Source organism: Salmo trutta, chromosome 25 (assembly GCF_901001165.1).
Source record: "Salmo trutta chromosome 25, fSalTru1.1, whole genome shotgun sequence".
Classification (NCBI taxonomy): domain Eukaryota; kingdom Metazoa; phylum Chordata; class Actinopteri; order Salmoniformes; family Salmonidae; genus Salmo; species Salmo trutta.
Window position 1 is genome coordinate 25,698,310 of NC_042981.1, and position 24,461 is coordinate 25,722,770.

The window sequence follows — 24,461 nt, forward strand, 5'->3', positions numbered from 1 at the left end:
TTATTATCCAACAGACAGGACATGGTTCAGACCACAACTGGCTTGTTTTTTAAATATTTATTTAATAAAAATGAAAATAAGATAATACAAAAATAGCAACATATACATCCTGGTCTGACTTTAAACCACCATCCATAGCGGTCTATGGCTCCCTCCACAATGTAGAGCAGGGTGGTGATTTGAGTCCTAGGACAAGAGTTTATATTGACAGCCTCATATTTCTGAGCTCCTCCCTCTGTTTTTGAGGGGTCAGCCCAGTGGATGGAAGAGCCCACTGAAGGCATCCTGGATGGCTCGATGACACGCCAGTCCTGAGTTGTATCCTCCAGCCATGTCCTGGGGCTGGGCAGTACGCACGTGGTTCAAATACCTACCAACAGAAAGAGAGAAGAAACATACCAGTAAAAAATATAATTTTGTAACAAAGCAGTGTCAGCACCTACAGTGCATTTGCAAAGTATTCAGACCCCTTGACTTTTTCCACATTTTGTTACGTTACAGTCTTATTCCAAAATGTATTAAAATGCATTTTTCCCCCTCATTATTTTACACACAATACCCCATAATGACAAAGGGAAAACAGGTTTTTAGACATTTTTACAAATGTATTCAAAATAAACTGCCTTATTTACATAAGTATTCAGACCCTTTGCTATAAGACTCGAAATTGAGCTCAGGTGCATCCTGTTTCCATTGATCATCCTTGAGATGTTTCTCCAACTTGGAGTCCACCTGTAGTAAACTCAATTGATTGGACATGATTTGGAAAGGCACACACCTAAGGTACCACAGTTGACAGTGCATGTCAGAGCAAAAACCAAGCCATAAGGTCGAAGGAATTGTCAGTAGAGCTCCGAGACAGGAGTGTCGAGGCACAGACCTGGGGAAGGGTACAGTGGCCTCCATCATTCTTAAATGGAAGAAGTTTGGAACCACCATACACTTGCTGGCTGCCCGGCCAAACTGAGCAATCGGGGAGGAGGGCCTTGGTCAGGGCGGTGAACCCAATGGTCACTCTGACAGAGCTTCAGAGTTCCTCTGTGGAGATGGGAGAACCTTCCAGAAGGACAACCATCTCTGCTGCACTCTACCAATCAAGCCTTTACAGTAGAGTGGCCAGACGGAAGCCACTCCTTGGTAAAAGGCACATGACAGCCTGCTTGGAGGTTGCCAAAAGGCACCTAAAGACTCTCAGACCTTGAGAAACAAGATTTTCTGATCTGATGAAACCAAGATTGAACTCTTTGGCCTGAATGCCAACCGTCACGTCTGGAGGAAACCTGACACGATCCCTACGGTGAAGCATGGTGGTGGCAGCATCATGCTCTGGGGATGTTTTTCAGCGGCAGGGACTGGGAGACTTGTCAGGATCGAGGGAAAGATGAACGGAGAAAAGTACAGAGATATCCTTGATGAAAACCTGCTTCCAGAGTACTCAGACTGGGGCAAAGGTTAACCTTCCAACAGGACCATGACCCTAAGCATACAGCCAAGACAACGCAGGATTGGCTTCAGGACAAGTCTAAATGTCCTTGAGTGGCCCAGCCAGAGGCTGGACTTGAACCTGATCCAACATCTCTGGAGAGACCTGAAAATAGCTGTGCAGCGACACTCCCCATCCAACCTGACAGAGCTTGAAAGGATCTGCAAAGAATAATGGGAAAAACTCCCCAAATACAGGTGTGCCAAGCTTATAGCGTCATACCCAAGAAGACTCGAGGCTGTAATCACTGCCAAATATGCTTCAAGAAAGTACTGAGTAAAGGGTCTGAACACTTATAAATGTGTTGTTTTTTAATATTAATACATTTGCAAAAATTTCTAAAAAACAGTTTTTGCTTTGTGGTTATGGGGTTGTGTGTGTAGATTGATAAGGGGGAAAAAAAACAATATATTTTAGAATAAGCTTGTAACGAAACAAAATGTTGAAAAAGTCAAGGGGTCTGAATACTTTCCAAAGGCACTGTATATTAGTCTACTATCCCCTCTCCATCATCCCTATATTAGCATCACTGCTACTAACTACTGTATATGTGATGTGAAGATAAAATCTACACAGTCAGTCTTCAGAGGTGGTGAGGCCTTTAAAAACAAAATCACCCAGTCAACACATCCAAAGCTTGGATGCAAGGGTATTGATGCAGTTGATGTGAAGCATTTCTTGAGCATTGGTTGATTTTTCCTCAGACACTTGGCCCACACCCAAGGTTTTTCTAGCCCTCCAGAATTCCCTCAGCCCCATATGAAGGCAGGAGTAAACAGCCCGTCAACCCCACACAGTGCACACTCACAAACACCTTGTGCCTCGGAGCCCCTCCACCCTGCCACCATTATAGATGTATTTTATTTTTAAGTGCATACAGATGTCGCCCTAGCCCACCAGAGGATGGCGAGTCACTGTTCATTTTCACTCTGAGCTGTAGATGGAAAAACAGCTGAGCTGTCTACTGTACCTTAGTACCCTGGTCTCTGTGGTGACGGGGGTGCTCTTCCTGACTCTACCTCCCCCTCCCACACTCAGTCCTAGGCTATCAGTCAGCGACCTCCCACCCCCACACTACTGGGCCTCCTTCACTGGGTTCTACAGTCTCTGACTACTAAGCTAACATAGTCCTCAAGCCACTGAGACCCAAAGCAACAGACAGCACACTCTCATCCCTCTCCTCTCCCACACTCACAGCCCAAACACAGAGGGCTAAAGCCCCCACACGTGTTAGGATTTGTGCCTCCTGTCCCTGATAGCCAGGGAAAGTGAAATAGGAAGTGAGCACACAGACAGCCCTGTGATTTCTGCTCCGGTTCGGTCTGCTTTACAGAGTAACCCAACACGTGGGGAGGCTCGGAGAGAGACTGTAGGAGTAGGAGGGAGGTGGTGTGTGTTGGAGTATGTGTTTATGGAGCATTTCTTTTTGGCGGTTTACATGTGTACCTGTGTGTATTTAACATAATACACAGTATATTAAAAAAATACTAATATCTAAAAACCAACTGCTGAGCATAACGTATGCATGGTCATTAATATGGCATTTACTAATGTGTTATGCATTGACATGAACAGAAAATGAATTCTAGCCATCAGTGGTTAAGTTCCAGACGTAAGAAGAGAAGGACGGATCGGGTTTTGTACATAAAGACCACTCTTCACCCACTAGAGAAACAACACACAAGTCCAAAACAGGCATCCCAGTGATTAATAATAACTTCATTTAGCCTGAGCTCCTGTAGCCTGTCCTTCACAGAGCACTTGATGCCTTCTCCGATGGCTTCCTGCTCCTCTCCCCACAGCAGATGAGTGCTGACTATTGATTATATTGTACTGGGCCCTTTTAACAGTGAAAAAGTGGTCTATTTCCAGCCCAGCTAAGTCTGCTCTTCCTGCTAATCTAATCCCCAAGCTACTCGTGTGGTCATTCCTTCCAAGAAAGCTGAGAGCTCTGTGTAACTTTATACCAGCCTGCCCCTAAGGAGAGAGAGCGAAAGAGGGAGGGAGGGAGAATAATGGTGGGAGGAGAGAGTGGGAGGATGTAGAGTGAAATCACCTTTGAGTATCATCACCAGCGAGTCCACTAGTCTAAAGCCGTTAAACTAAACCAGTCGGTCTGCCTTCTGCTCCCCCCTAACGCCACACGTTAGTTCAGTTCAGCTCCATTAACTCTCCTGTAAGTGCATCTCCTCTCAAAGCTCTACTTTATACACACACACACACACACTTCCAGACAGACAGACAAATATTTTACACGGGTGCTTCATAAAACATTTGCAAACAGATAATTAAGTTTGGTAATTGCTACACAGCAATAGACATATACTAAATGAATGAGACACTTAACAGTATACATGGTGCACTGAACCAGCTTTGCTGCTACTATTTCACTATACTGTGTATGTACTTTACCTTCTGAGACAAAGTTAGGCTTACACCTCTCCCCCCCTCACTCCTCATTCTCTTTCTCCCAGAGGACTGGCTGCCTTTTGTTCACAGGCCCCTGAAACCCAAGCCGTTTCGGCCGGTAACATCTTTCACTCTCCGGGCCCCACTGGAGCATTAGCTGCAACTCGATCTGGGCCTTTTCAAAGCCTCCTGTTATTGGGTAAATATGGGTCACTTTGGACTGGGCCATTATGTCGCTTAGGGGGGCGGGAATAGACTAATGCAGGCGATAGAGATGACAGAATGACATTTGTCAGCGTGATTTTAGTTGGTCCTTCAGTCCATACAAAAACCCATGATAACGTACAGGCCCTATGGATCCTATAGAATGTCCAGCTCTTTGTTATACTACACTGAACAAAAATATTAAGTATTGGTCCCATGTTTCATGAGCTGAAATAAAAGACCTCAGAAATGTTCCATACGCACAAAAAGCTCATGTCTCTCAAATTTGGTGCACAAATTTGTTTACATCCTTGTTAGTGAGCATTTCTCCTTTGCCAAGATAATCCTCCCACCTGACAGGTGTGGCATATCAAGAAGCTGATTAAACAGCATGATCATTACACAGGTGCACCTTGTGCTGTGGACAATAAAAAGCCATTCTAAAATGTGGAGTTCTGTCACACTGTTGCCAGAAAATTGAATGTTAATTTCTCGTTATTTTAGAGATTTTGGTAGTATGTCCAACCCGCTTCACAACCACAAACCATGTGTAAGGCGTTGTGTGGGCGAGTGGTTTGCTGATGTTAATGTTGTGAACAGAGTGCCTCATGGTGGCGGTGGGGTTATGGTATGGGCAGGTATAAGCTACGGTCAACAAACCCAATTGCCTTTTATCGATGGCAATTTGAACGCACAAAAATACTGCGACGAGATCCTGAGGCCAATTTTATAATTTTTTTTCTCATTATCTGTGACCAACAGATGCATATCTTTATTCCCAGTCATGTGAAATCCATAGATTAGAGCCTAATTAATGTACTTCAATTGACTGATTTCCTCATGTGAACTGTAACTCAGTAAAATCAATTAAAGTTGTTGCATGTTGCGTTTATATTTTTGTCCAGTATACATTGTCCTACACGGAATGGAACTGGAAAACTAATGACCCTACTGTTAAATCTAAAAACATGAACACCTTGGATCAGTGAATTACCACAATGGAGTAATAACAATATTATTCTATAATCCGTTTCTCAGTGTTCATGCTACCATCCACCCCTTTCCGAGAGCCAAATGCCTCCAAACTGTTGGAGCTAACAGCATTTTTCCTCTGGCATGGAACGGTGAATACCTGGGAAATGTCTCCTGCTAACGCTAATAATCGTCTTGGATTTCCGGTTGGAACCCCAAAAGTATTCCCTGCTCCTGTTGCCTGGAAAACTACACGGAGGACCATCTCTAATTCAAAGTGAAAAGATAAGTGCCGAAATGTTCCCGGAAGGTTCCGCGTGGTTTTCATCTGAAAATGTGTGGCTTCTCTTTGTGTTGTGCGAGTGTGTGTGTGTGTGTGTGTGTGTGTGTGTGTGTGTGTGTGTGTGTGTGGAAGGCAGGGAGGGTGTTAGACTTCAGTGAAATAGCTGCAGGACTGAGGCTGAGTGAAAACGACCTGCTTTGGAGCAGCTACGTTATGTGAGGGACTGGCAGACTGGCTGGATCGAGGCCCTCGTCTAGACTCCATGTGTTGGCTGTGGGGAAACCCAGCCATGATGTAAAGAAAAGAGGCCCAGATATAGTGCTGCCACAACCACACTTGCCTATAGATGGCCAACAGTTGGTGGTGCTCTCACAAACCACATACACAAGAGACAATGTATTAATTCATTTGGACCAGCCTTATTAAAACATTGCTGATTGACACTGTGGGATTATGGCAGGTTGCTTGGTTGTATTCCCCTATGAAAACATCCCTGTATGTAGGTCTGAGTGGGTTGTGCGCATATACAATAGCGTATCAGTATAAATGAACTCCACTGCGAGTGTATAATAGAGGCTCCTATCAGAAAACCATGAATCACTGAAGCATGGCGTCTAGTAGTGATAGCCAGCTGCTGTTACAGTACATCTCCCTCTGCACTTTACTTTCACAATGGTCTGGTCACTGACCCCAGACCAGGCTGCAGCTCAGCACCTGTCTGCTCCCAGACCACACTCTCTGATCCTGGGAATGCAGTTGTTTTTGCAGCACAAAAGATCAAAGAGAAGTGTTACTTCCCATCACTCGTGGCCATGGTAGAGACAGAGCATCTTAACTGCCGTCGCTACCGCACTACGGGACAAAACTGGGACAATTCTACTCTGTACACGGTGAGAAAACAAATATTTAGTAATGTCAAAACTCAATTAACTTTCAACTATCCAAGACTCTACAGCCTTCTGGTTGAAGGTGGTGGAGCTACTATAAGATATCAGGGCTGAGGTGTGTGGTGACAGTAAAGGGTTATTAAGGTCAGTGGTTGGGAGGTCCTGGCTGGAGCTCTCCACAAAGACCTGTTTCATACTTCTGAAAAGCCAGTCATGAGCCTCTTGGACAGCAGGCCTCATGTCCGGAAGTCTTCCTTTAGCGCTTCGATCCAGCAGGGGTTGGGAATCCTGGCCTGGGAATGAGAGGGTGGGGGTGCAGAGCCACACACCTGCCGGATGATTTGTCATTATAGACGGGTCAGCACTCAGCTGTCAACCCCCTAATCACCCTCCCCACCCCAACTGCTCCTCCAAAAACACCCCTGCATTCCTTAGCCAGCTCCAGTTACACTCACAGCTCCACTACCCCCCCACCCCCTGCCCTAAAAACAAGAGCACCGCTGTGTGTGGGTGTGTCTCTATGTTACAGGGTACAGTGACCTGCATATCTTTCCCAAAACCTTACTAGCAATACACTTCCTCTCTGCAGAGTTTACTAGACGGTATGCTAGCTAAAACACACCCAGCCACCCTGGAACAAAAACCCCTGCAGTGGAGACAAACATAGAGCACTCTTACAGGTAAACTACATCTGTCAACAGCAGCCTTTCATCATCAGGGGCCAGAGGCCAGTCTCATTTCCCTGGGATGGAGTTTCCTCCAGGACATGGGAGTGTGAGATTATATCCTGAACCATTTGGATGATATGGCACGGCCCAAAACCCCGTTGTACACTGAAGAATTGGTCTCAGTGACATCACACACACACGCACGCACGCTTGGCCATCGACTCCTTATCCTTTATCACAAATCTTATCATCACTTGCAGGTCAACTCCACTGACAAGAGGATGTCTCTCAGAGAGCCATAAGGGGCATCAGTAACACTTAGTTAAGGAGGACCACTTTCAGGGTGTTAACATAAGCATTGTATGACACTTGACATTAACACTTATAGAAATACACACTCATTTGTGATTGACAACCGGAAAGCAGAACTTATAAGGCCGGTTTACATTAATCACAGCAAGAGTATGAATGACGTTGGCATTTTTGTGTCTGTGATATTAAGGCATTACAAAGAACAGAGGCTTAAGTAGACACCTAAAACTTAACTATACTTCCTTCACAAAGCGTCACCTGTCACCGCTCCTCCAGGACTGTCTTTGTATCACAGACCTGTTCTTCCCATGTCTGGCCTGATGGGGGCGGTAGAGGCTGCCTGACAGCACTACAGGACAGCCCAATCTCTGTACTACAGCCATGGCATGGAAACCCACCACTAACTAGTCACTTGACACAGGAATCCACGTTAGGGCAGTGAGATGCCAGGCAGGTACTGAGCATCTATCCCCTGGAGAGCAGGGAGAACGCCATCAGTGTCATCGTTAACCTAATGGGCCTGTAAACAATGGAAGGGCATATGCTCTTCACGGAATGGTTGTTAGCGCGGGACACACCCACAAAACACACCACACGGGAGTATTGATTGTCATATGTAGCAAACTGTGAATAGAACACTGGTACAGAGTGGAAGAAAAGCCTTCTCCCAGTTGGGTTCTGAAACACCGGTATCAGTTTCCACGGACCCTCAAGCTCTAGGGAGAGGCAAGATAATATCAATTAGAGGGAGGGAGGGAGGGAGGGAGGGAGGGAGGGAGGGAGGGAGGGAGGGAGGGAGGGAGGGAGGGAGGGAGGGAGGGAAAAACAAAGAAAGAGGGTGGGAGGGAGGGAGATTCATACATCATAATGGAAAGGTACCTACTACAATTAGCTGTGTGAGGCAAGTCCCCACAACACAGCCCCAGATGACAGGAGTTTGTTTTCTTTCCCTAGCTCTTAAGAGGGGAAAATGAGCCGGCTAATCTCCCTGTACATCACTGAGCACTGGGAGGGAAGGAGGAGGCACACAGCACTCCAGTGCCAATATGCGTGTGTATGCCTATAGCTAGGGTGAGAGGAGCCTGCCTTACACACCTCTGCATATATTAGGGGAATGTATAAATAATAGTGAGACATCACCCCTCTCTCTCTTTTGGGAGTTGACCCTGCAGTCTCTAGCCAGCGCCACAAATAAACAAAGGAGGCAGCAGACAGCTAGCTAGCTATCCCTAGCCTGCCCTGGTGGGGTCTCCTTCACTGGGGTTGGCCTGTTGTGTGTATTGGAACACGGCCCACCTGCCTGGGGAAAGAGGCTGGCAAGGGACCCTAATAAGAAAAACAGAAAACAGCCCTCTCTCCATTCAAACCCACAGACAGATCTCAGGAAAACCCAGTGGAGAACTGGCGTGGCGACTCCTTTGCTTTCTGCTGTTTTTACAAACAAACCCATAAAGCTAAAGAGCTTTCTACTGTCAGCAGAGAAGCCTCCTCCTCCAATCCACTGGCCTAATGACTCACACTCAATCAATATTTGCACAGATCACATTAAGAGACAACAATAAATCCGGTTTATACAGAGCAATGCTTGTTTTGCTTCCGTTTCCTAGGACAGAGAAAATTCTCTGTGAGTGCAGGTCAGGATAAGGAGTGGATTCTGTACTATACAACATTCACACAATAGCCTGGTATTAGCACAGCTACCCCTGTAACGGAGAGAACCACCACCACTCCCCTTCCCCCTATTTCCAGGCTTGCCCCACAAAAATACAGCACCTGGCCACGCGAAAGTAGCTATAACAGAAAATCAGAGATGAGAGTTGACTGACTCAGAGCTGAGTGTGATGCTGGGAAACAGCTCATACTGTGGGTTTGCAAGTCAGCCTGCTTTAAAGATCTGGCTCCCACACTCTCGTATATTTCCTGCAGTATCTTTTGGCTATGTAAATGTCAAATCTGTGAGCTACAGCTTTCACTCGTGCTCCCTGCTCTGAGAGAGTGTGGATAGAGCATCCAGAGAAGCAGTATCTTGCAATGGTATGCTTTACCCAGCTAGCTGCCAGCAAAAGTGGACACTTTCAGCCTCAGCTTTTGAGAAACAGAAAGTATACCATATTTGTTACACACACAAGTATCCTATAACATACATCTTTATGATTCATTGTTGTTACGTTGTACATTTCAATCGCCCCCAAAAAAGCTTCAATAAATTAAGGTTATGTAATTGCAGTAAAAAACAGATTAAAGACCTTGGGTTCATCAGATCATACTAGACAGCGCCTTTCTCCAGCCCCATAAGTCAACCATCAAAGCTACATTGTGTGTGTGTGTGTGTCCAGTATGCGAGGCCTTCACTGTGAGGTGTCGTCACTCTCCTCTGTCCCAGGCAGCCCCCCCAGGACCCTGTGAAGACCTCAACCCCTCCCAACCCCCTCTCCCTACCCTCCCAGGCCCCAGGCCCATCAAGTGGATTTGATCTCAGCTGGGATCAGAGAGCCATGGCCGTATGGAAAAGCCATTTCAGGCAATTTTCTGTAAACAGTCCCTCTGGAGTGGTCCTCAGCCAAGCACATGCCTGCTGCTCTCCACATACTCAGAGAGCGAGACGCACGGGAGCCACAGTGACTAGGATTTACTGACTCCTACTAGTGAGGGAAGCGGAGAGCGGGAGGGAGGGTGGCGAGAGAGTGAGAGAGGGGGGGTGAAATAGAGGGAGGGAGGGAAAAGAAAGAAAGAGAATGAAGAGAGAGGAGGACATTAACCCCCAAGGTCGATGTCCGCGCCCCTGCGGAAATCTAATGAGTATAAAACAAAAATCCCCAGAAAAATCTCTGTTTAAGCTAGAGATAACTGTTGTGAAAAGTGACAGAGCTAGAGCGGTGTTTGTCAGACCATGAGACATCCCAAAAATCAGTCTTCTCACAAAATGTATAGCGTCCGAACGGTTTGGCCAACTATCACGAACACGATGGTGTTCTCGGTTTTGCTTACGACCCTAGCAAGCGTCATTGGGAATCGTCTGAAGTCGGTGCAGCCGAATGCCACCAATATGACCCCTTTGTGTAAAGTTGAGAATCTCACAGACATACATATCGGGTAGTTTGACTCGTCTGAAGGTCCCCTGGTAGCAGTCGAACACATTTATGGAAGAATATATAGAGACTGTTTAGTGACAAAAATAAGTGGTTAAAAATCTAATCAATTCAAATTGTATTTGTCACATGCCCGAATACAACAGGTGTAGACCTTACTGTGAAATGCTTACTTAAAAGCCCTTAACCCACTATGCAGTTCAAGAAATAGTTAAACAACAAAAAATCCAAATCAATCAAAAAGTAGCACACATTTACATAATAACGAGACTATATACAGGGGGTACCTGTACCGAGTCAATGTGTGGGGGAACAGGTTAGTCGAGGTGATTTGTAAAGTGACTATGCATAGATAATAAACAACGAGTAGCAGCAGTGTAAAAACAAGTATAAACAAATGTAAATAGTCCAGGAGACCATTTGATTAGTTTAGTTTTTTATGGCTTAGGGGGTAGAAGCTGTTAAGGAGCCTTTTGATCCTAGACTTGCTGCTCCGATACCACTTGCCGTCTGGTAGCAGAGAGAACAGTCTATGACTTGGGTGACTGGAGTCTTGGATGTCAAGAAGCTTGGCCCCAGGGATGTACTGGGCCGTAAGCACTACCCTCTGTAGCACCTTACCATCAGATACCGAGCAGTTGCCATACCAGGCGGTGATGCAAATGGTCAGGATGATCGATGGTGGAGCTGTAGAACTTTTTGAGGATCTGAGGACCCATGCCAAATCTGTTCAGTCTCCTGGAGGGGGAAAAGTTGTTGTCGTGCCTTCTTCACGACTGTCTTGGTGTGCTTGGACCACGTTAGTTTGTTGGTGACGTGGACACCAAGGAACTTGAAGTTCTCAACCTGCTCCACTGCAGCTCTGTAGATGAGAATGTGGGTGTGCTCAGTCCTCCTTTTCCTGTAGTCCACAATCATCTCCTTTGTCTTGATCACATTAAGGGAGAGGTTGTCCTGGTACCACACAGCCAGGTCTCCCCCTATAGGCTATCTTCTCGGTGATCAGGCCTACCACTGTTGTGTCATCGGCAAACTTGATGATGATGGTGTTGGAGTCGTGCCTGGCCGTGCATTCATGAGTGAACAGGGAGTACAGGAGTGGACTGAGCATGCACCCCTGAGGGGCCCGTGTTGAGGATCAGCTTGGCAGATGTGTTGTTGCCTACCCTTACCACCTGGGGGCAGCCCGTCAGGAAGCCCAGGATCCAGTTGCAGCGGGTGTTTATTCCCAGGGTCCTTAGCGATGAGCTTTGTGGGCACTATGGTGTTAAAAGCTGAGCTGTAGTCAGTGAACAGCATTCTCACATAGGTGTTCAGGTTGTCCAGGTGGGAAAGAGCAGTGTGAAGTGCGATTGAGATTGCATTGTCTCTGGATCTGTTGGGGCGGTATGCAAATTGGAGTGGGTTTAGGGTTTCTGGCATGATGGTGTTGATGTGAGCCATGACCAGCCTTTCAAAGCGCTTCATGGCTACGGATGTGACTGCTACGGGGCGGTAATCATTTAGGCAAGTTACCTTCGCTTTTTTGGGCAGAGGGACTATGGTGGTCTGCTTGAAACATAGACATTACAGACTGGGTCAGGGAGAGGTTGAAAATGTAAGTGAAGACACTTGCCAGTTGGTCCACTCATGCTTTGAGTATACATCCTGGTAATCCGTCTGGCCCACGGCTTTGTTAACCTCTCTTGGGTAGGGGGCAGTATTTTCATGTCCGGATAAAAAACGTACCCGATATGCATATAATTGTTTGATTTGGATAGAAAACACCCTAAAGTTTCTAAAACTGTTTGAAATGGTGTCTGTGAGTATAACAGAACTCATATGGCAGGCCAAAACCTGAGAAGATTCTATACAGGAAGTGCCCTCTCCGACCATTTCTTGGCCTTCTATAGCCTCTTTATCGAAAACAGAGGATCTCTGCTGTAACGTGACATTTTCTAAGGCTCCCATAGGCTCTCAGAAGGCGGCAGAATGGGGAATGATGACTCTGCAGTCCCTGGCTGAAAAACAGTAGGGGTTTTGGATAGTGGTCAATCTGAGAACAATGACACGGGTGCACGCGTGCAAAGACACCATTTTCTTCTTTCAGTCTGAACGAAAACAACGTCTCCCGGTCGGAATATTATCGCTATTTTACGAGAAAAATCGCATAAAAATTGATTTTAAACAGCGTTTGACATGCTTCGAAGTACGGTAATGGAATATTTTGAATTTTTTTGTCACGACATGCGTCCGCGCGTCACCGTTCGGATAGGGACCTGAACGCACGGACAAAACAGAGGATATTTGAACATAACTATGGATTATTTTGAACCAAAACAACATTTGTGGTTGAAGTAGAAGTCCTGGGAGTGCATTCTGACGAAGAACAGCAAAGGTAATCCAATTTTTCTTATAGTAATTCTGAGTTTAGTGAAAGCCAAACTTGGTGGGTGTCAAATTAGCTAGCCCGTTATGGTGAGCTATCTACTCAGAATATTGCAAAATGTGCTTTTGCCAAAAAGCTATTTTAAAATCTGACACCGCGATTGCATAAAGGAGTTCTGTATCTATAATTCTTAAAATAATTGTTATGTTTTTTGTGAACGTTTATCGTGAGTAATTTAGTAAATTCACCGGATGTTTTCGGTATGTTTGCTAGTTCTGAACGTCACATGATAATGTAAAAAGCTGGTTTTTGATATAAATATGAACTTGATTGAACAAAACATGCATGTATTGTGTAACATAATGTCCTAGGTGTGTCATCTGATGAAGATCATCAAAGGTTAGTGCTGCATTTAGCTGTGGTTTTGGTGACATTATATGCTAGCTTGAAAAATGTGTGTGTGATTATTTCTGGCTGGGTACTCTCCTGACATAATCTAATGTTTTGCTTTCGTTGTAAAGCCTTTTTGAAATCGAACAATGTGTTTAGATTAACGAGAATCCTGTCTTTAAAATGGTGTAAAATAGTCATATGTTTGAGAAATTGAAGTTATAGCATTAAGGTTTTTCAATTTCGCGCCACTCAATTCCACTGGCTGTTGACTAGGTGGGACGATTTCGTCCCACATACCCGAGAGAGGTTAATGTTGACCTGTTTAAAGGGCTTGCTCACATCGGCTATGGAGAGCGTGATCACAGTCGTCGGGTACAGCTGGAGCTCTCATGCATGCTTCAGTGTTGCTTGCCTCAAAGCGAGCATAAAGGCATTTAGCTAGTCTGGTAGGCTTGCGTCACTGGGCAGCTCACGGCTGGGTTTCCCTTTGTAGTCCATAATAGTTTTCAAGCCCTGACACAACCAACGAGCATCAGAGCCGGTGTAGTAGGATTCAATCGTAGTCCTATATTGACGCTATGCCGGTTTGATGGTTAGTCTGAGGGCATAGCAGGATTTCTTATATGCGTCCGTATTAGTCTCCCGCTCCTTGAAACCGACAGCTCTAGCCTTTAGCTTGGTGCGGATGTTGCCTGTAATCCATGGCTTCTGGTTGGGAAATGTACGTACGGTCCACTGTGGGGACGACGTCGTCAATGCACTTATTGATGAAGCGGTTGACTGAGGTAGTATACTCCAATGCCATTGGATGAATCCCGGAACATATTCCAGTCTGTGCTAACAAAACAGTCCTGTGGCATAGCATCCCCGTCATCTGAACAATTCCTTATTGAGCGAGTCACTGGTACTTCCCGCTTTAGTTCTTGCTTGTAAGTTGGAATCATGGATAGAATTATGGTCAGATTTGACAAAAAGAGGGCGAGCTTTGTATTCATCTCTGTGTGTGGAGTTAAGGTGGTCTGTAGTTTTTTTTCCCTCTGGTTGCATATGTGACATGTTGGTAGAAATTAGTAAAAACAGATTTAAGTTTGCCTGCATTAAAGTCCCCGGCCACTAGGAGCGCCGCTTCTGGATGAGCATTTTCTTGTTTGCTTATGGCCTTATGCAGCTCGTTGAGCGCGGTCTTAGTACCAGCATCGGTTTGTGGTGGTAAATAGATGGCTACGAATAATATAGATGATAAATCTTGGTAGATAGTGTGGTCTACAGCTTATCATGAGGTATTCTACCCCAGACGAGCAATACCGCGAAACCTCTTTAATATTAGACATCGCACGCCAGCAGTTATTGACAAATAGACAAACAACCCCACCCCTCTTCTTACCAGAAGTAGGTGCTCTGTCTAGCCGAAACACATACAATTGAAGTCGGTAGTTTACATTCACCTTAGCCAAATTCATTTAAACTCCGTTTTTCACAATTCCTGACATTTAATCCTAGTAAAAATGCCCTGTCTTATGTCAGTTAGGATCCCCACTTCATTTTAAGAATGTGAAATGTCAGAATAATAGTAGAGAGAGTGATTTCTTTCAGATTTTTTTTCTTTCATCACATTCCCAGTGGGTCAGAAGTTTACATACACTCAATTAGTATTTGGTAGCATTGCCTTTAAATTGTTTAACTTGGGTCAAACGTTTTGGGTAGCTTTCCACAAGCTTCCCACAATAAGTTGGGTGAATTTTGGCCCATTCCTCCTGACAGAGCTGGTGTAACTCAGTCAGGTTTGTAGGCCTCCTTGCTCGCACACGTTTTTTCAGTTCTGCCCACAAATATTCTATAGGATTGAGGTCAGGGCTTTGTGATGACCACTCCAATACCTCAACTTTGTTGTCCTTAAGCCATTTTGCCACAACTTTGGAAGTATGCTTGGGGTCATTGTCCATTTAGAAGACCCATTTGCGACCAAGCTTTAACTTCCTGACTGATGTCTTGAGATGTTGCTTCAATATAGCCACAATTTTCCTTCCTCATGAAGCTATCCATTTTGTGAAGTACACCAGTCCCTCCTGCAGCAAAGCTCCCCCACAACATGATGCTGCCACCCCCGTGCTTCACGGTTGGGATGGTGTTTTTTGGCTTGCAAGCCTCCCCCTTTTTCCTCCAAACATAAAGATGGTCATTATGGCCAAACAGTTCTATTTTTGTTTCATCAGACCAGAGGACATTTCTCCAAAAAGTACAATCTTTGTCCCCATGTGCAGTTTCAAACCATAGTCTGGCTTTTTTATGCAGTTTTGGAGCAGTGGCTTCTTCCTTGCTGAGCGGCCTTTTAGGTTATGTCGATATAGGCCTCGTTTTACTGTGATTATAGATACTTTTGTACCCGTTTCCTCCAGCATCTTCAAAGTCCTTTGCTGTTGTTCTGGGATTGATTTGCACTTCGCACCAAAGTACGTTCATCTCTAGGAGACAGAACGCGTCTCCTTCCTGAGCGGTATGACGTCTGCGTGGTCCCATGCATACCTGCGTACTATTGTTTGTACAGTTGAATGTGGTACCTTCAGGCGTTTGGAAGTTGTTCCCAAGGATGAACCAGGCTTGTAGAGGTCTACAATTCTTTTTGAGGTCTTGTCTGATTTCTTTTGATTTTCCCATGATGTCAAGCAAAGAGGCACTGAGTTTGAAGGTAGGCCTTGAAATGCATCCACAGGTACACCTCCAATTGACTCAAATTATGTCAATTAGCCTATCAGAAGCTTCTAAAGCCATGACATCATTTTCGGGAATTTTCCAAGCTGTTTAAAGGCACAGTCAACTTAGTGTATGTAAACTTCTGACCCACTGCAATTGTGATACAGTGAATTATAAGTGAAGTCTGTCTGTAAACAATTGTTGGAAAAATGACTTGTGTCATGCACAAAGTAGATGTCCTAACCGACTTGCCAAAACTATAGTTTGTTAACAGGAAATGTGTGTAGTGGTTGAAAAACGAGTTTCAATGACTCCAACCTAAGTGTATGTAAACTTCAACTGTATATTAGCCAGTTCTATATTATCCGTGTCGTCGTTCAGCCAAGTCTCGGTGAAACATTAGATATTACAGTTTTTAATGTCACGTTGGTAGGATAGTCTTAAAAATCATAGATTGTGCAGTTTGTTTTCCAATGATTGCACGTTGGCCAATAATACAGAGGGTAGTGGTGGTTTACTCACTCACCACCAAATTCTCACAAGGCACCCAGACCTCCGCCCCCAGTATTTCAGTATTTTCTTCACGCGAATGACAGTGATTTGTGCCTGGTCTCCGGGAAGCTGTATATCCTTTGCATCGGACTCATTAAAATTAAAAACAATCTTCTTCCAGTTCGAGGTGAGTAATTGCTGTTCTGATGTCCAGAAGCTCATAAGAGATGGTAGCAGCAACATTATGTACAAAATGAGTTACAATGAATGCAAAAAAATTTAAATAGCACCCCCCCCAAAAAAGATATAGGATAGACATCAGAACAAACTTCCATTTGATTTGTTTTTGGGGACCATCTGCTGTAGTTTCTCTGTAATTCAATCAGCATTTGTATGAGCTAATAGCAGTAAGGCCAAATATATTTATTTTTTTATTCTTCAAGGGGTCAAAAAAATGTAAAAAGATCCTTCGTATGAACTAAAACAATTCCATATAGCTTAGTGGTACAGTTCTCCCCTCTCCACTCAGACCAATCCCAGACAGTTCTTGCTTGAGAAATTGATCTTTGCAAAGAAGCCATTTGTTTCTTTTTTTACCATTTGAATTGAAAATGTTACCCAGAAATGATTCGATATTGAGATAAACACGGTTGCATCGGAACTTTAAGGAGTGAGTTGGATGTGACTTAAAGCCTGTTAAATGTAGGGGAGCGGTTGGGAAGCCAGAAGTCATAGCAGGTAGTGAGCCAAGTTTGGTCGACCTTGGAACTCCTACATCCTGCAGAGACGACGGAAGTGATCAGGACTAGGAGCCCCACAGGCCTAGCTCTGGGAGAGAGATGGAGTCAGACCAGCCTGAAACAGAGCTAGGAGGAACGGCTTACTTAAAAGCTGTGATTGTCTCTGACACATACTTTACTTATGCACACGTTCACAAACACACACATCCATCCGCACATAAACACACACCTGTCATAGATAGACAGCAAGGTGGAGAACACAGGCAGGAGTGCATCACTCAGAGACCCATCACTCCCTGGCTCCCAGCCAGACCAGGGAGCAGGCATCAAGTCAGTACACCTTCAACTGAGGGAGTGTGTGTGCGCGTGAATGGATAAAAGATTATGGAGACAAGAGACTATGAAAGACTATGGAGGCCACAGTTGGCAGGTTTCCATTGACCCAGGCTTATTGGACAAAAGAAATGTTGCAAAAAAAATAATTTAGAAATGTGCTATGGAAACAGCAGATTTTGCCAAATTTTCTGAAGATGGACAGCGTTTGTGTGTTAGAAGACAGGGTGGAGTCCTTTTGTCTAACTTTCTTTTTAGCGAATAATGATAGAAACGGTGTTTTTCTAATAAATTATGATGGCTGAATATCATTTAAGGTACGCGGGGAACGTGATGTCAAAATGTAGCCTTAGTATGAAGCTCCACTCTACATGTAATTATAAATGCCTACTGCCTGCTAAATACATTTTTCAACTATAGAAATAATGCAGGATCTTTGTCCTCACTTTCAAGAATGGCTGAATTGCTTAGCCTTGCTTTTCTGGTTGGCTGGATACAAGTTTCACAATTTTAACTAAAAGACAACTCCCAAAATAGAAATTAGAACAGAGCAGTCCCTACTTAAACCGGAGTATCAATGAACATGATTGTGGAAAATTAAAGCTCAGCTTGTCGCGTGCAGAGTACCACAAGCAGGATTTTAGCTGCTAGGTGTATACATAACAATTACATTGTTCTACCTTGTTCACAAGCAAATAGATCAGCTGGCTAGCACTAGCATGTGGGCTTGAGAGACTGTTGATGAGACCTGTGTTCATTTTATTGAATGCCTGCTACAAGAACATGGTCATTATTAGTGGATGTACATGGTTCTGGTTACATTTGCAACAAAAAAGGGCATTTTCATAGACACACCTGAAAGCCAGATCAGTGATTATTGCAAAAAAGCAGGTTAAACTATTTTGATAAAATAATTAGTGGGTGTTATGGTTGTGGGATGCTTATATTTAAGCCTAGGTATAATTTTACAAGCCCTGAATTCATCAAATTATTTCTGACTGTTTGAAATGCAGATACATATGATGAATCAGAAATAAGTTTGAAAAAAATAGATACGATTTTTAGGCCATATGGCCCAGCCCGAATGCCTGTTTCAGCATGGCACGAACCGTCGCGATACATTGGCACATGAAAAATTATAAGAATGTTAAATATTTGTCAATTCTTGCATTCTGTCCATGCTGGCTTTTGCGGCTTACCTGAGACATGAAACAGATAGCCTGCATGCCTTCACACTGTCACCAACTTATTCATGTGAAATGTTCCAAAATGGGTAATGGGAAAACACTTCAACCACTTAATCTTTATTTGACATTGTAGGTTTTTGCCAGAATTATATCTTTTTTTGGTTTGATGTCATTATGTCCAGCTGTTTTTAAATCGACACAAAAATGTCAAATGGACACACACCCTTGCAGGCAAATGTCAAATCTATTTTCTATGCAAACTTTCTAAATGTCGACAAAAGTTAATGGAAACATAGCTTATGGTAGCTTAACAACAAAGCGTCCTTTTCTCTATATGTACCAATCAATCCCCTCCATCCATCCCTCAGAGAGCTTGAACCCTTCAGCCAGACTCCAGTGAGTCTCAGGAGCCTCCATGGCTCAGGATCACTACTTCCTGGTCTGCAGCTCAGCTCAGCTCTGGGTCCCCTGGAGAGGAGCTCCAGACTAAACATCCCCCCCTCCCCCTCGCTCATCTGCTCCCCTTCACCCCAACCAGGTGAGGAGAGACGGCCGCCTGACAACCAACCTCTCCACGACGAAAACCTCACTTTTTCCACCAATTAGGTAGAGCTGGGAGGGAAGAGGGAAAGAGGGGGTAAAACTTTAAATATTATCTACATTGGCAATTAAAGTGGCGCGTTGAGCAACCCCTGTCACAGAGATGGACTAATTTCAGGGCAACCTGTGCCAACACAAACAACTGCTCTCTCTAGCTTTCATTGTCAGCACTTGAGGTTTTAGTAGAATGTTTGAGTGTGGTGCTGCCAATTTCTCCTTCTCCCTATTTCCCCCCCACACGATTAGTCATTGTCCAAGATTTACTCCCCCTTCTCTCTACAGCGGCAGACAACTTGGGTCTGTCATCGCCTACACAGTCAGAGCTTAGGAAGTGCACCAGAAAAAGACACACACACACACACACACACACACACACACACACACAGAGATCAAAGACAAGCACACATAAACATGCTCCCCCCTTCCATATCTCAAAGACACACACACGACCAAAGCAAACCTTCTCTAACAAACACAGAAAATGTACATGACTTCCAAAACAGTAACATATGTTCATAATATACAAATGTACCATCATTCAGGTTCTCTTTTCATCCACAGACAGCAGAAGTACAGATAGTAAAATGGCATCCCTCTGTGGTGTGCGGAGTCAAGTGGTGAAACCTTAGTAATCAGTTCCCAACCATGTCACTGGGAGTCAAACTGGGCTGAGGCGGCTTGGCGTGCCAGGAGAGGCCAGTATTGACCCAGCCACACCTGTCCTGAACACCCTCAGTACTAAGACTACAGTAAACCACCTGGTCAAACTACACATTCAGTGGTCCAGATCACAGTGTAGGAAAAGGCCTCATCCTATGGCCTATGAGAATTCACATTATAATATGTTATGGTAATGCACAGCAAAAGGTATTTTCGGTGCGGAATATATTAATGCATGTGCCAATCAGTGAAACAGAATGTGTGACGCTTCCTTTTCATAAAATGTCTTCACACTATAGGGGGCCTCCTCTCTTCTGTGGTTTTTTTAATCGCACACAGAGACACACGCACAAAGACATGCTTATGCTTACAACAGGGAATGTGTGTTTCTGAGATTGTATGTGTGTTGGGGGGGTGGAAGCTGAATGGACACTTTCGGAGGCCCCTGTTGCCTGAACATGCAGCCTTTTCTCTCCCCCATTAGTGTAGCAGCTGCCTTTAATAAGAACTCAGCCCATATTTATTCAGGTACAGAGCGTGAGAGAGCGCCGATAGACCGACAGAGCACGCACCAGCAAGAGAGCGAACCAGCGTGGCCGAGAGCGCCAAAGAGAGAGCACGCACCAGCGACAGAGACAGACAGAGCGAGAGCCACAGACAGAGCACGAGAGCCAGCGAGAGCCAGCGAGAGCGAGCGAGCGAGCCAGGCAGCGAGAGCGAGCGAGCCAGGCAGCGAGAGCGAGAGCGAGCGAGCGAGCCAGGCAGCGAGGGCGAGCGAGCGAGCGAGACCGACAGCGAGCGAGCCGGACACGGAGAGCGAGCGAGCGAGCCGGACACGGAGAGCGAGCGAGCGAGCGAGACGGACACGGAGAGCGAGCGAGCGAGCGAGACGGACACGGAGAGCGAGCGAGCGAGCGAGCCGGACTCGGAGAGCGAGCGAGACGGACACGGAGAGCGAGCGAGCGAGCGAGACGGACACGGAGAGCGAGCGAGCGAGACGGACACGGAGAGCGAGCGAGCGAGCGAGACGGACACGGAGAGCGAGCGAGCGAGCGAGACGGACACGGAGAGCGAGCGAGCGAGCGAGACGGACACGGAGAGCGAGCGAGCGAGCGAGACGGACACGGAGAGCGAGCGAGCGAGCGACACGGACACGGAGAGCGAGCGAGCGAGACGGACACGGAGAGCGTGCGAGCGAGCGAGACGGACACGGAGAGCGAGCGAGACGGACACGGAGAGCGAGCGAGCGAGCGAGACGGACACGGAGAGCGAGCGAGGACGAGAACGAGAGCGACAGCGGAGCGAGCGAGACGGACACGGAGCGAGCGAGCGAGACGGACACGGAGAGCGAGCGAGCGAGCGAGACGGACACGGAGAGCGAGCGAGCGAGCGAGACGGACACGGAGAGCGAGCGAGCGAGCGAGACGGACACGGAGAGCGAGCGAGCGAGCGAGACGGACACGGAGAGCGAGCGAGCGAGCGAGACGGACACGGAGAGCGAGCGAGCGAGCGAGCGAGACGGACACGGAGAGCGAGCGAGCGAGCGAGCGAGACGGACACGGAGAGCGAGCGAGCGAGCGAGCGAGACGGACACGGAGAGCGAGCGAGCGAGCGAGCGAGACGGACACGGAGAGCGAGCGAGCGAGCGAGACGGACACGGAGAGCGAGCGAGCGAGCGAGACGGACACGGAGAGCGAGCGAGCGAGCGAGACGGACACGGAGAGCGAGCGAGCGAGCGAGACGGACACGGAGAGCGAGCGAGCGAGCGAGACGGACACGGAGAGCGAGCGAGCGAGCGAGACGGACACGGAGAGCGAGCGAGCGAGACGGACACGGAGAGCGAGCGAGCGGACACGGACACGGAGAGCGAGCGAGCGAGCGGACACGGACACGGAGAGCAAGCGAGCGAGACGGACACGGAGAGCGAGCGAGCGAGCGAGACGGACACGGAGAGCGAGCGAGCGAGACGGACACGGAGAGCGAGCGAGCGAGACGGACACGGAGAGCGAGCGAGCGAGACGGACACGGAGAGCGAGCGAGCGAGACGGACACGGAGAGCGAGCGAGCGAGACGGACACGGAGAGCGAGCGAGCGAGCCGGACACGGAGAGCGAGCGAGCGGACACGGAGAGCGAGCGAGCGGACACGGAGAGCGAGCGAGCGGACACGGAGAGCGAGCGAGCGGACACGGAGAGCGAGCGAGCGGACACGGAGAGCGAGCGAGCGGACACGGAGAGCGAGCGAGCGGACACGGAGAGCGAGCGAGCGGACACGGAGAGCGAGCGAGCGAGCGAGACGGAGAGCGAGCGAGCGAGCGAGACGGAGAGCGAGCGAGCGAGCGAGACGGAGAGCGAGAGAGCGACAGACGGAGAGCGAGAGAGCGACAGACGGAGAGCGAGAGAGCGACAGACGGAGAGCGAGAGAGCGACAGACGGAGAGCGAGAGAGCGACAGACGGAGAGCGAGAGAGCGACAGACGGAGAGCGAGAGAGCGACAGACGGAGAGCGAGAGAGCGACAGACGGAGAGCTGCGCAGCGCTCCTGCAGTTTTTGGGGGGCAAAGAGAGGGACACATGCAAGCACACACACACACACACACACACACACACACACACACACACACACACACACACAGCGAGAGGGTGAGGGAGTGCCTTGCATAAAAACCAAGGCTCCAATCAGTCCTCCAGTGGGTGTAGGACATACTGTGCAGAGCCGGGCCCTAGAGGCCACAGGGGGTGTGGCATGGCTGTTCACCCAACTCTCCTGTCACCCCCCAGATTCCCCTGTCCAAGACAAATTAGCAGCAGGGCTAAGTCACCATGGGCCCTGACCAAGAGGAACAGCCCTGTTTAAGATAACACCCTAGCCCACCAACAGCCCCTCCTTCCCTATTCATATCCCCTTCATACTGTAGGTCAAAAGACCTACTCCAGTCCGGCCTAACGCTGCACTGGAGAACTCCGTTCCAACCTCTCCATAACCTCCCACTGTTCTCCACACGCCTTTCAACCATATCTGTTGTTGCCAGAAATCCGGCCTAGGACGTGTGTGTGTGTCACTATGCAAGTTTTTGTGGTGTGTCTGTCAGACTTTCCGTGTGTGTATGTATATATGTCCATGCACAGGTGCATAAACTCTGAACTTAGCTGAATCACAAAACTGCAAACAATGCAGAAGTGTCAGTAGCATTCCAGCTCAGGCTAACAGAGCCCACTGCATCATGGGAGTTGTGGTTTATTTGTCAAACTGGGCTACAGTAGTCTGTATGGCTGCCTGCGCCAGTGGGACTGGAGTTCCTCATTGAGAGGAGCCTCATTTATCTCAGTGGCAGAGCCCTTCCGCCAGCCCTGGTCCTGCAGGACCCCTGAACTGCTGACACCAGACCCCCCCCCCCCCCCCCCCTCTTAACGGTGTGTTTCATCTGCATATTGATCAGCCTGGCCAAAAGAACCAAAACCTCAGCATTACACTGCATAAATAATATACACTACAGTTCAAAAGTTTGGGGTCACTTAGAAATGTCCTTGTTTTTGAAAGAAAAGCACTGTTTTGTCCCTTTAAAATAACATTAAATTGATCGGAAATACAGTGTAGACATTGTTAATGTTGTAAATTACTATTGTTGCTGGAAACGACTGATTTTTAATGGGATATCTACACAGGCATACAGGGGCCCATTATCAGCAACCATCACTCTTCTGTTCCAATGGCACGTTGTGTTAGCTACTCCAAGTTGATCATTTTAAAAGGCTAATTGATCATTAGAAAGCCCTTTTGCAATTATGTTAGCACAGCTGAAAACTGTTGTACTGATTAAAGAAGCAATAAAACTGGTCTTCTTTAGACTAGTTGAGTCTCTGGAGCATCAGCATTTGTGGGTTCGATTACAGGCTCAAAATGGCCAGAAACAAAGACCTTTCCTCTGAAACTCGTCAGTCTATTCATGTTCTGAGAAATGAAGGCTATTCCACGCGAGAAATTGCCAAGAAACTGAAGATTTCGTACAACGCTGTGTACTACTGCCTTCACAGAACAAACTGGCTCTAACCAGAATAGAAAGAGTGGGAGGCCCCGGTGCACAACGGAGCAAGAGGACAAGTACATTAGAGTGTCTAGTTTGAGAAACAGACGCCTCACAAGTCCTCAACTGGCAGCTTCATTAAATAGTACCCGCATAACACCAGTCTCAACGTCAACAGTGAAGAGGCAACTCCGGGATGCTGGCCTTCTAGGTTCCAGCTAGAATAGTAATTTACAATATTAGCAACATCTACACTGTATTTCTGATCAACTTGATGTTGTTATTTCAATGGACAAATAATAAAAATAAATAATAAAAAAAGAAAAATGTCCTTTTCTTTCAAAAACAAGGACATTTCTAAGTATCCCAAACTTTTGAACGGTAGTGTGAAAGCAGTCCCAGTTCTTCTACTAAAGCTTCCTGCAATCCTTTAAGGAAGGTTTCACTTTAATTAGGTAGCTCAGGAGTTCATTAGGGAAACGTGATTGAGGAACCTAAAATCAATAGGGCATTTTTTATTTCAAATAAAATAGGGATTCACGATATATCGTTGACCATATCGGAATCGGCCAATATTAGCTAAAAATGCCAACATCGACCTGATGTCTAGTTTAACTCGGATGTGATAGCTGATGTGCGTACGTGACATAATGACGGCAAGTAACATT

At 46.6% G+C, this 24,461-nt stretch overlaps 1 protein-coding gene across 2 annotated transcripts in view; it reads right to left on the reverse strand.

The window, feature by feature from the left end:
• Positions 1-38: 38 nt before the first annotated feature.
• mnat1 (MNAT1 component of CDK activating kinase) overlaps positions 39-24,461 on the reverse strand; it is a 56,954-nt gene continuing 32,531 nt past the window's right edge. The window contains exon 9 of one of the 2 annotated variants that reach the window (XM_029713366.1): positions 39-370. In XM_029713366.1, coding sequence (XP_029569226.1) covers positions 250-370 — 121 coding nt within the window. In that variant the 3' untranslated portion in view covers positions 39-249. The remainder of the gene's footprint in view (positions 371-24,461) is intronic. The other variant, XM_029713368.1, reaches the window with a different exon arrangement.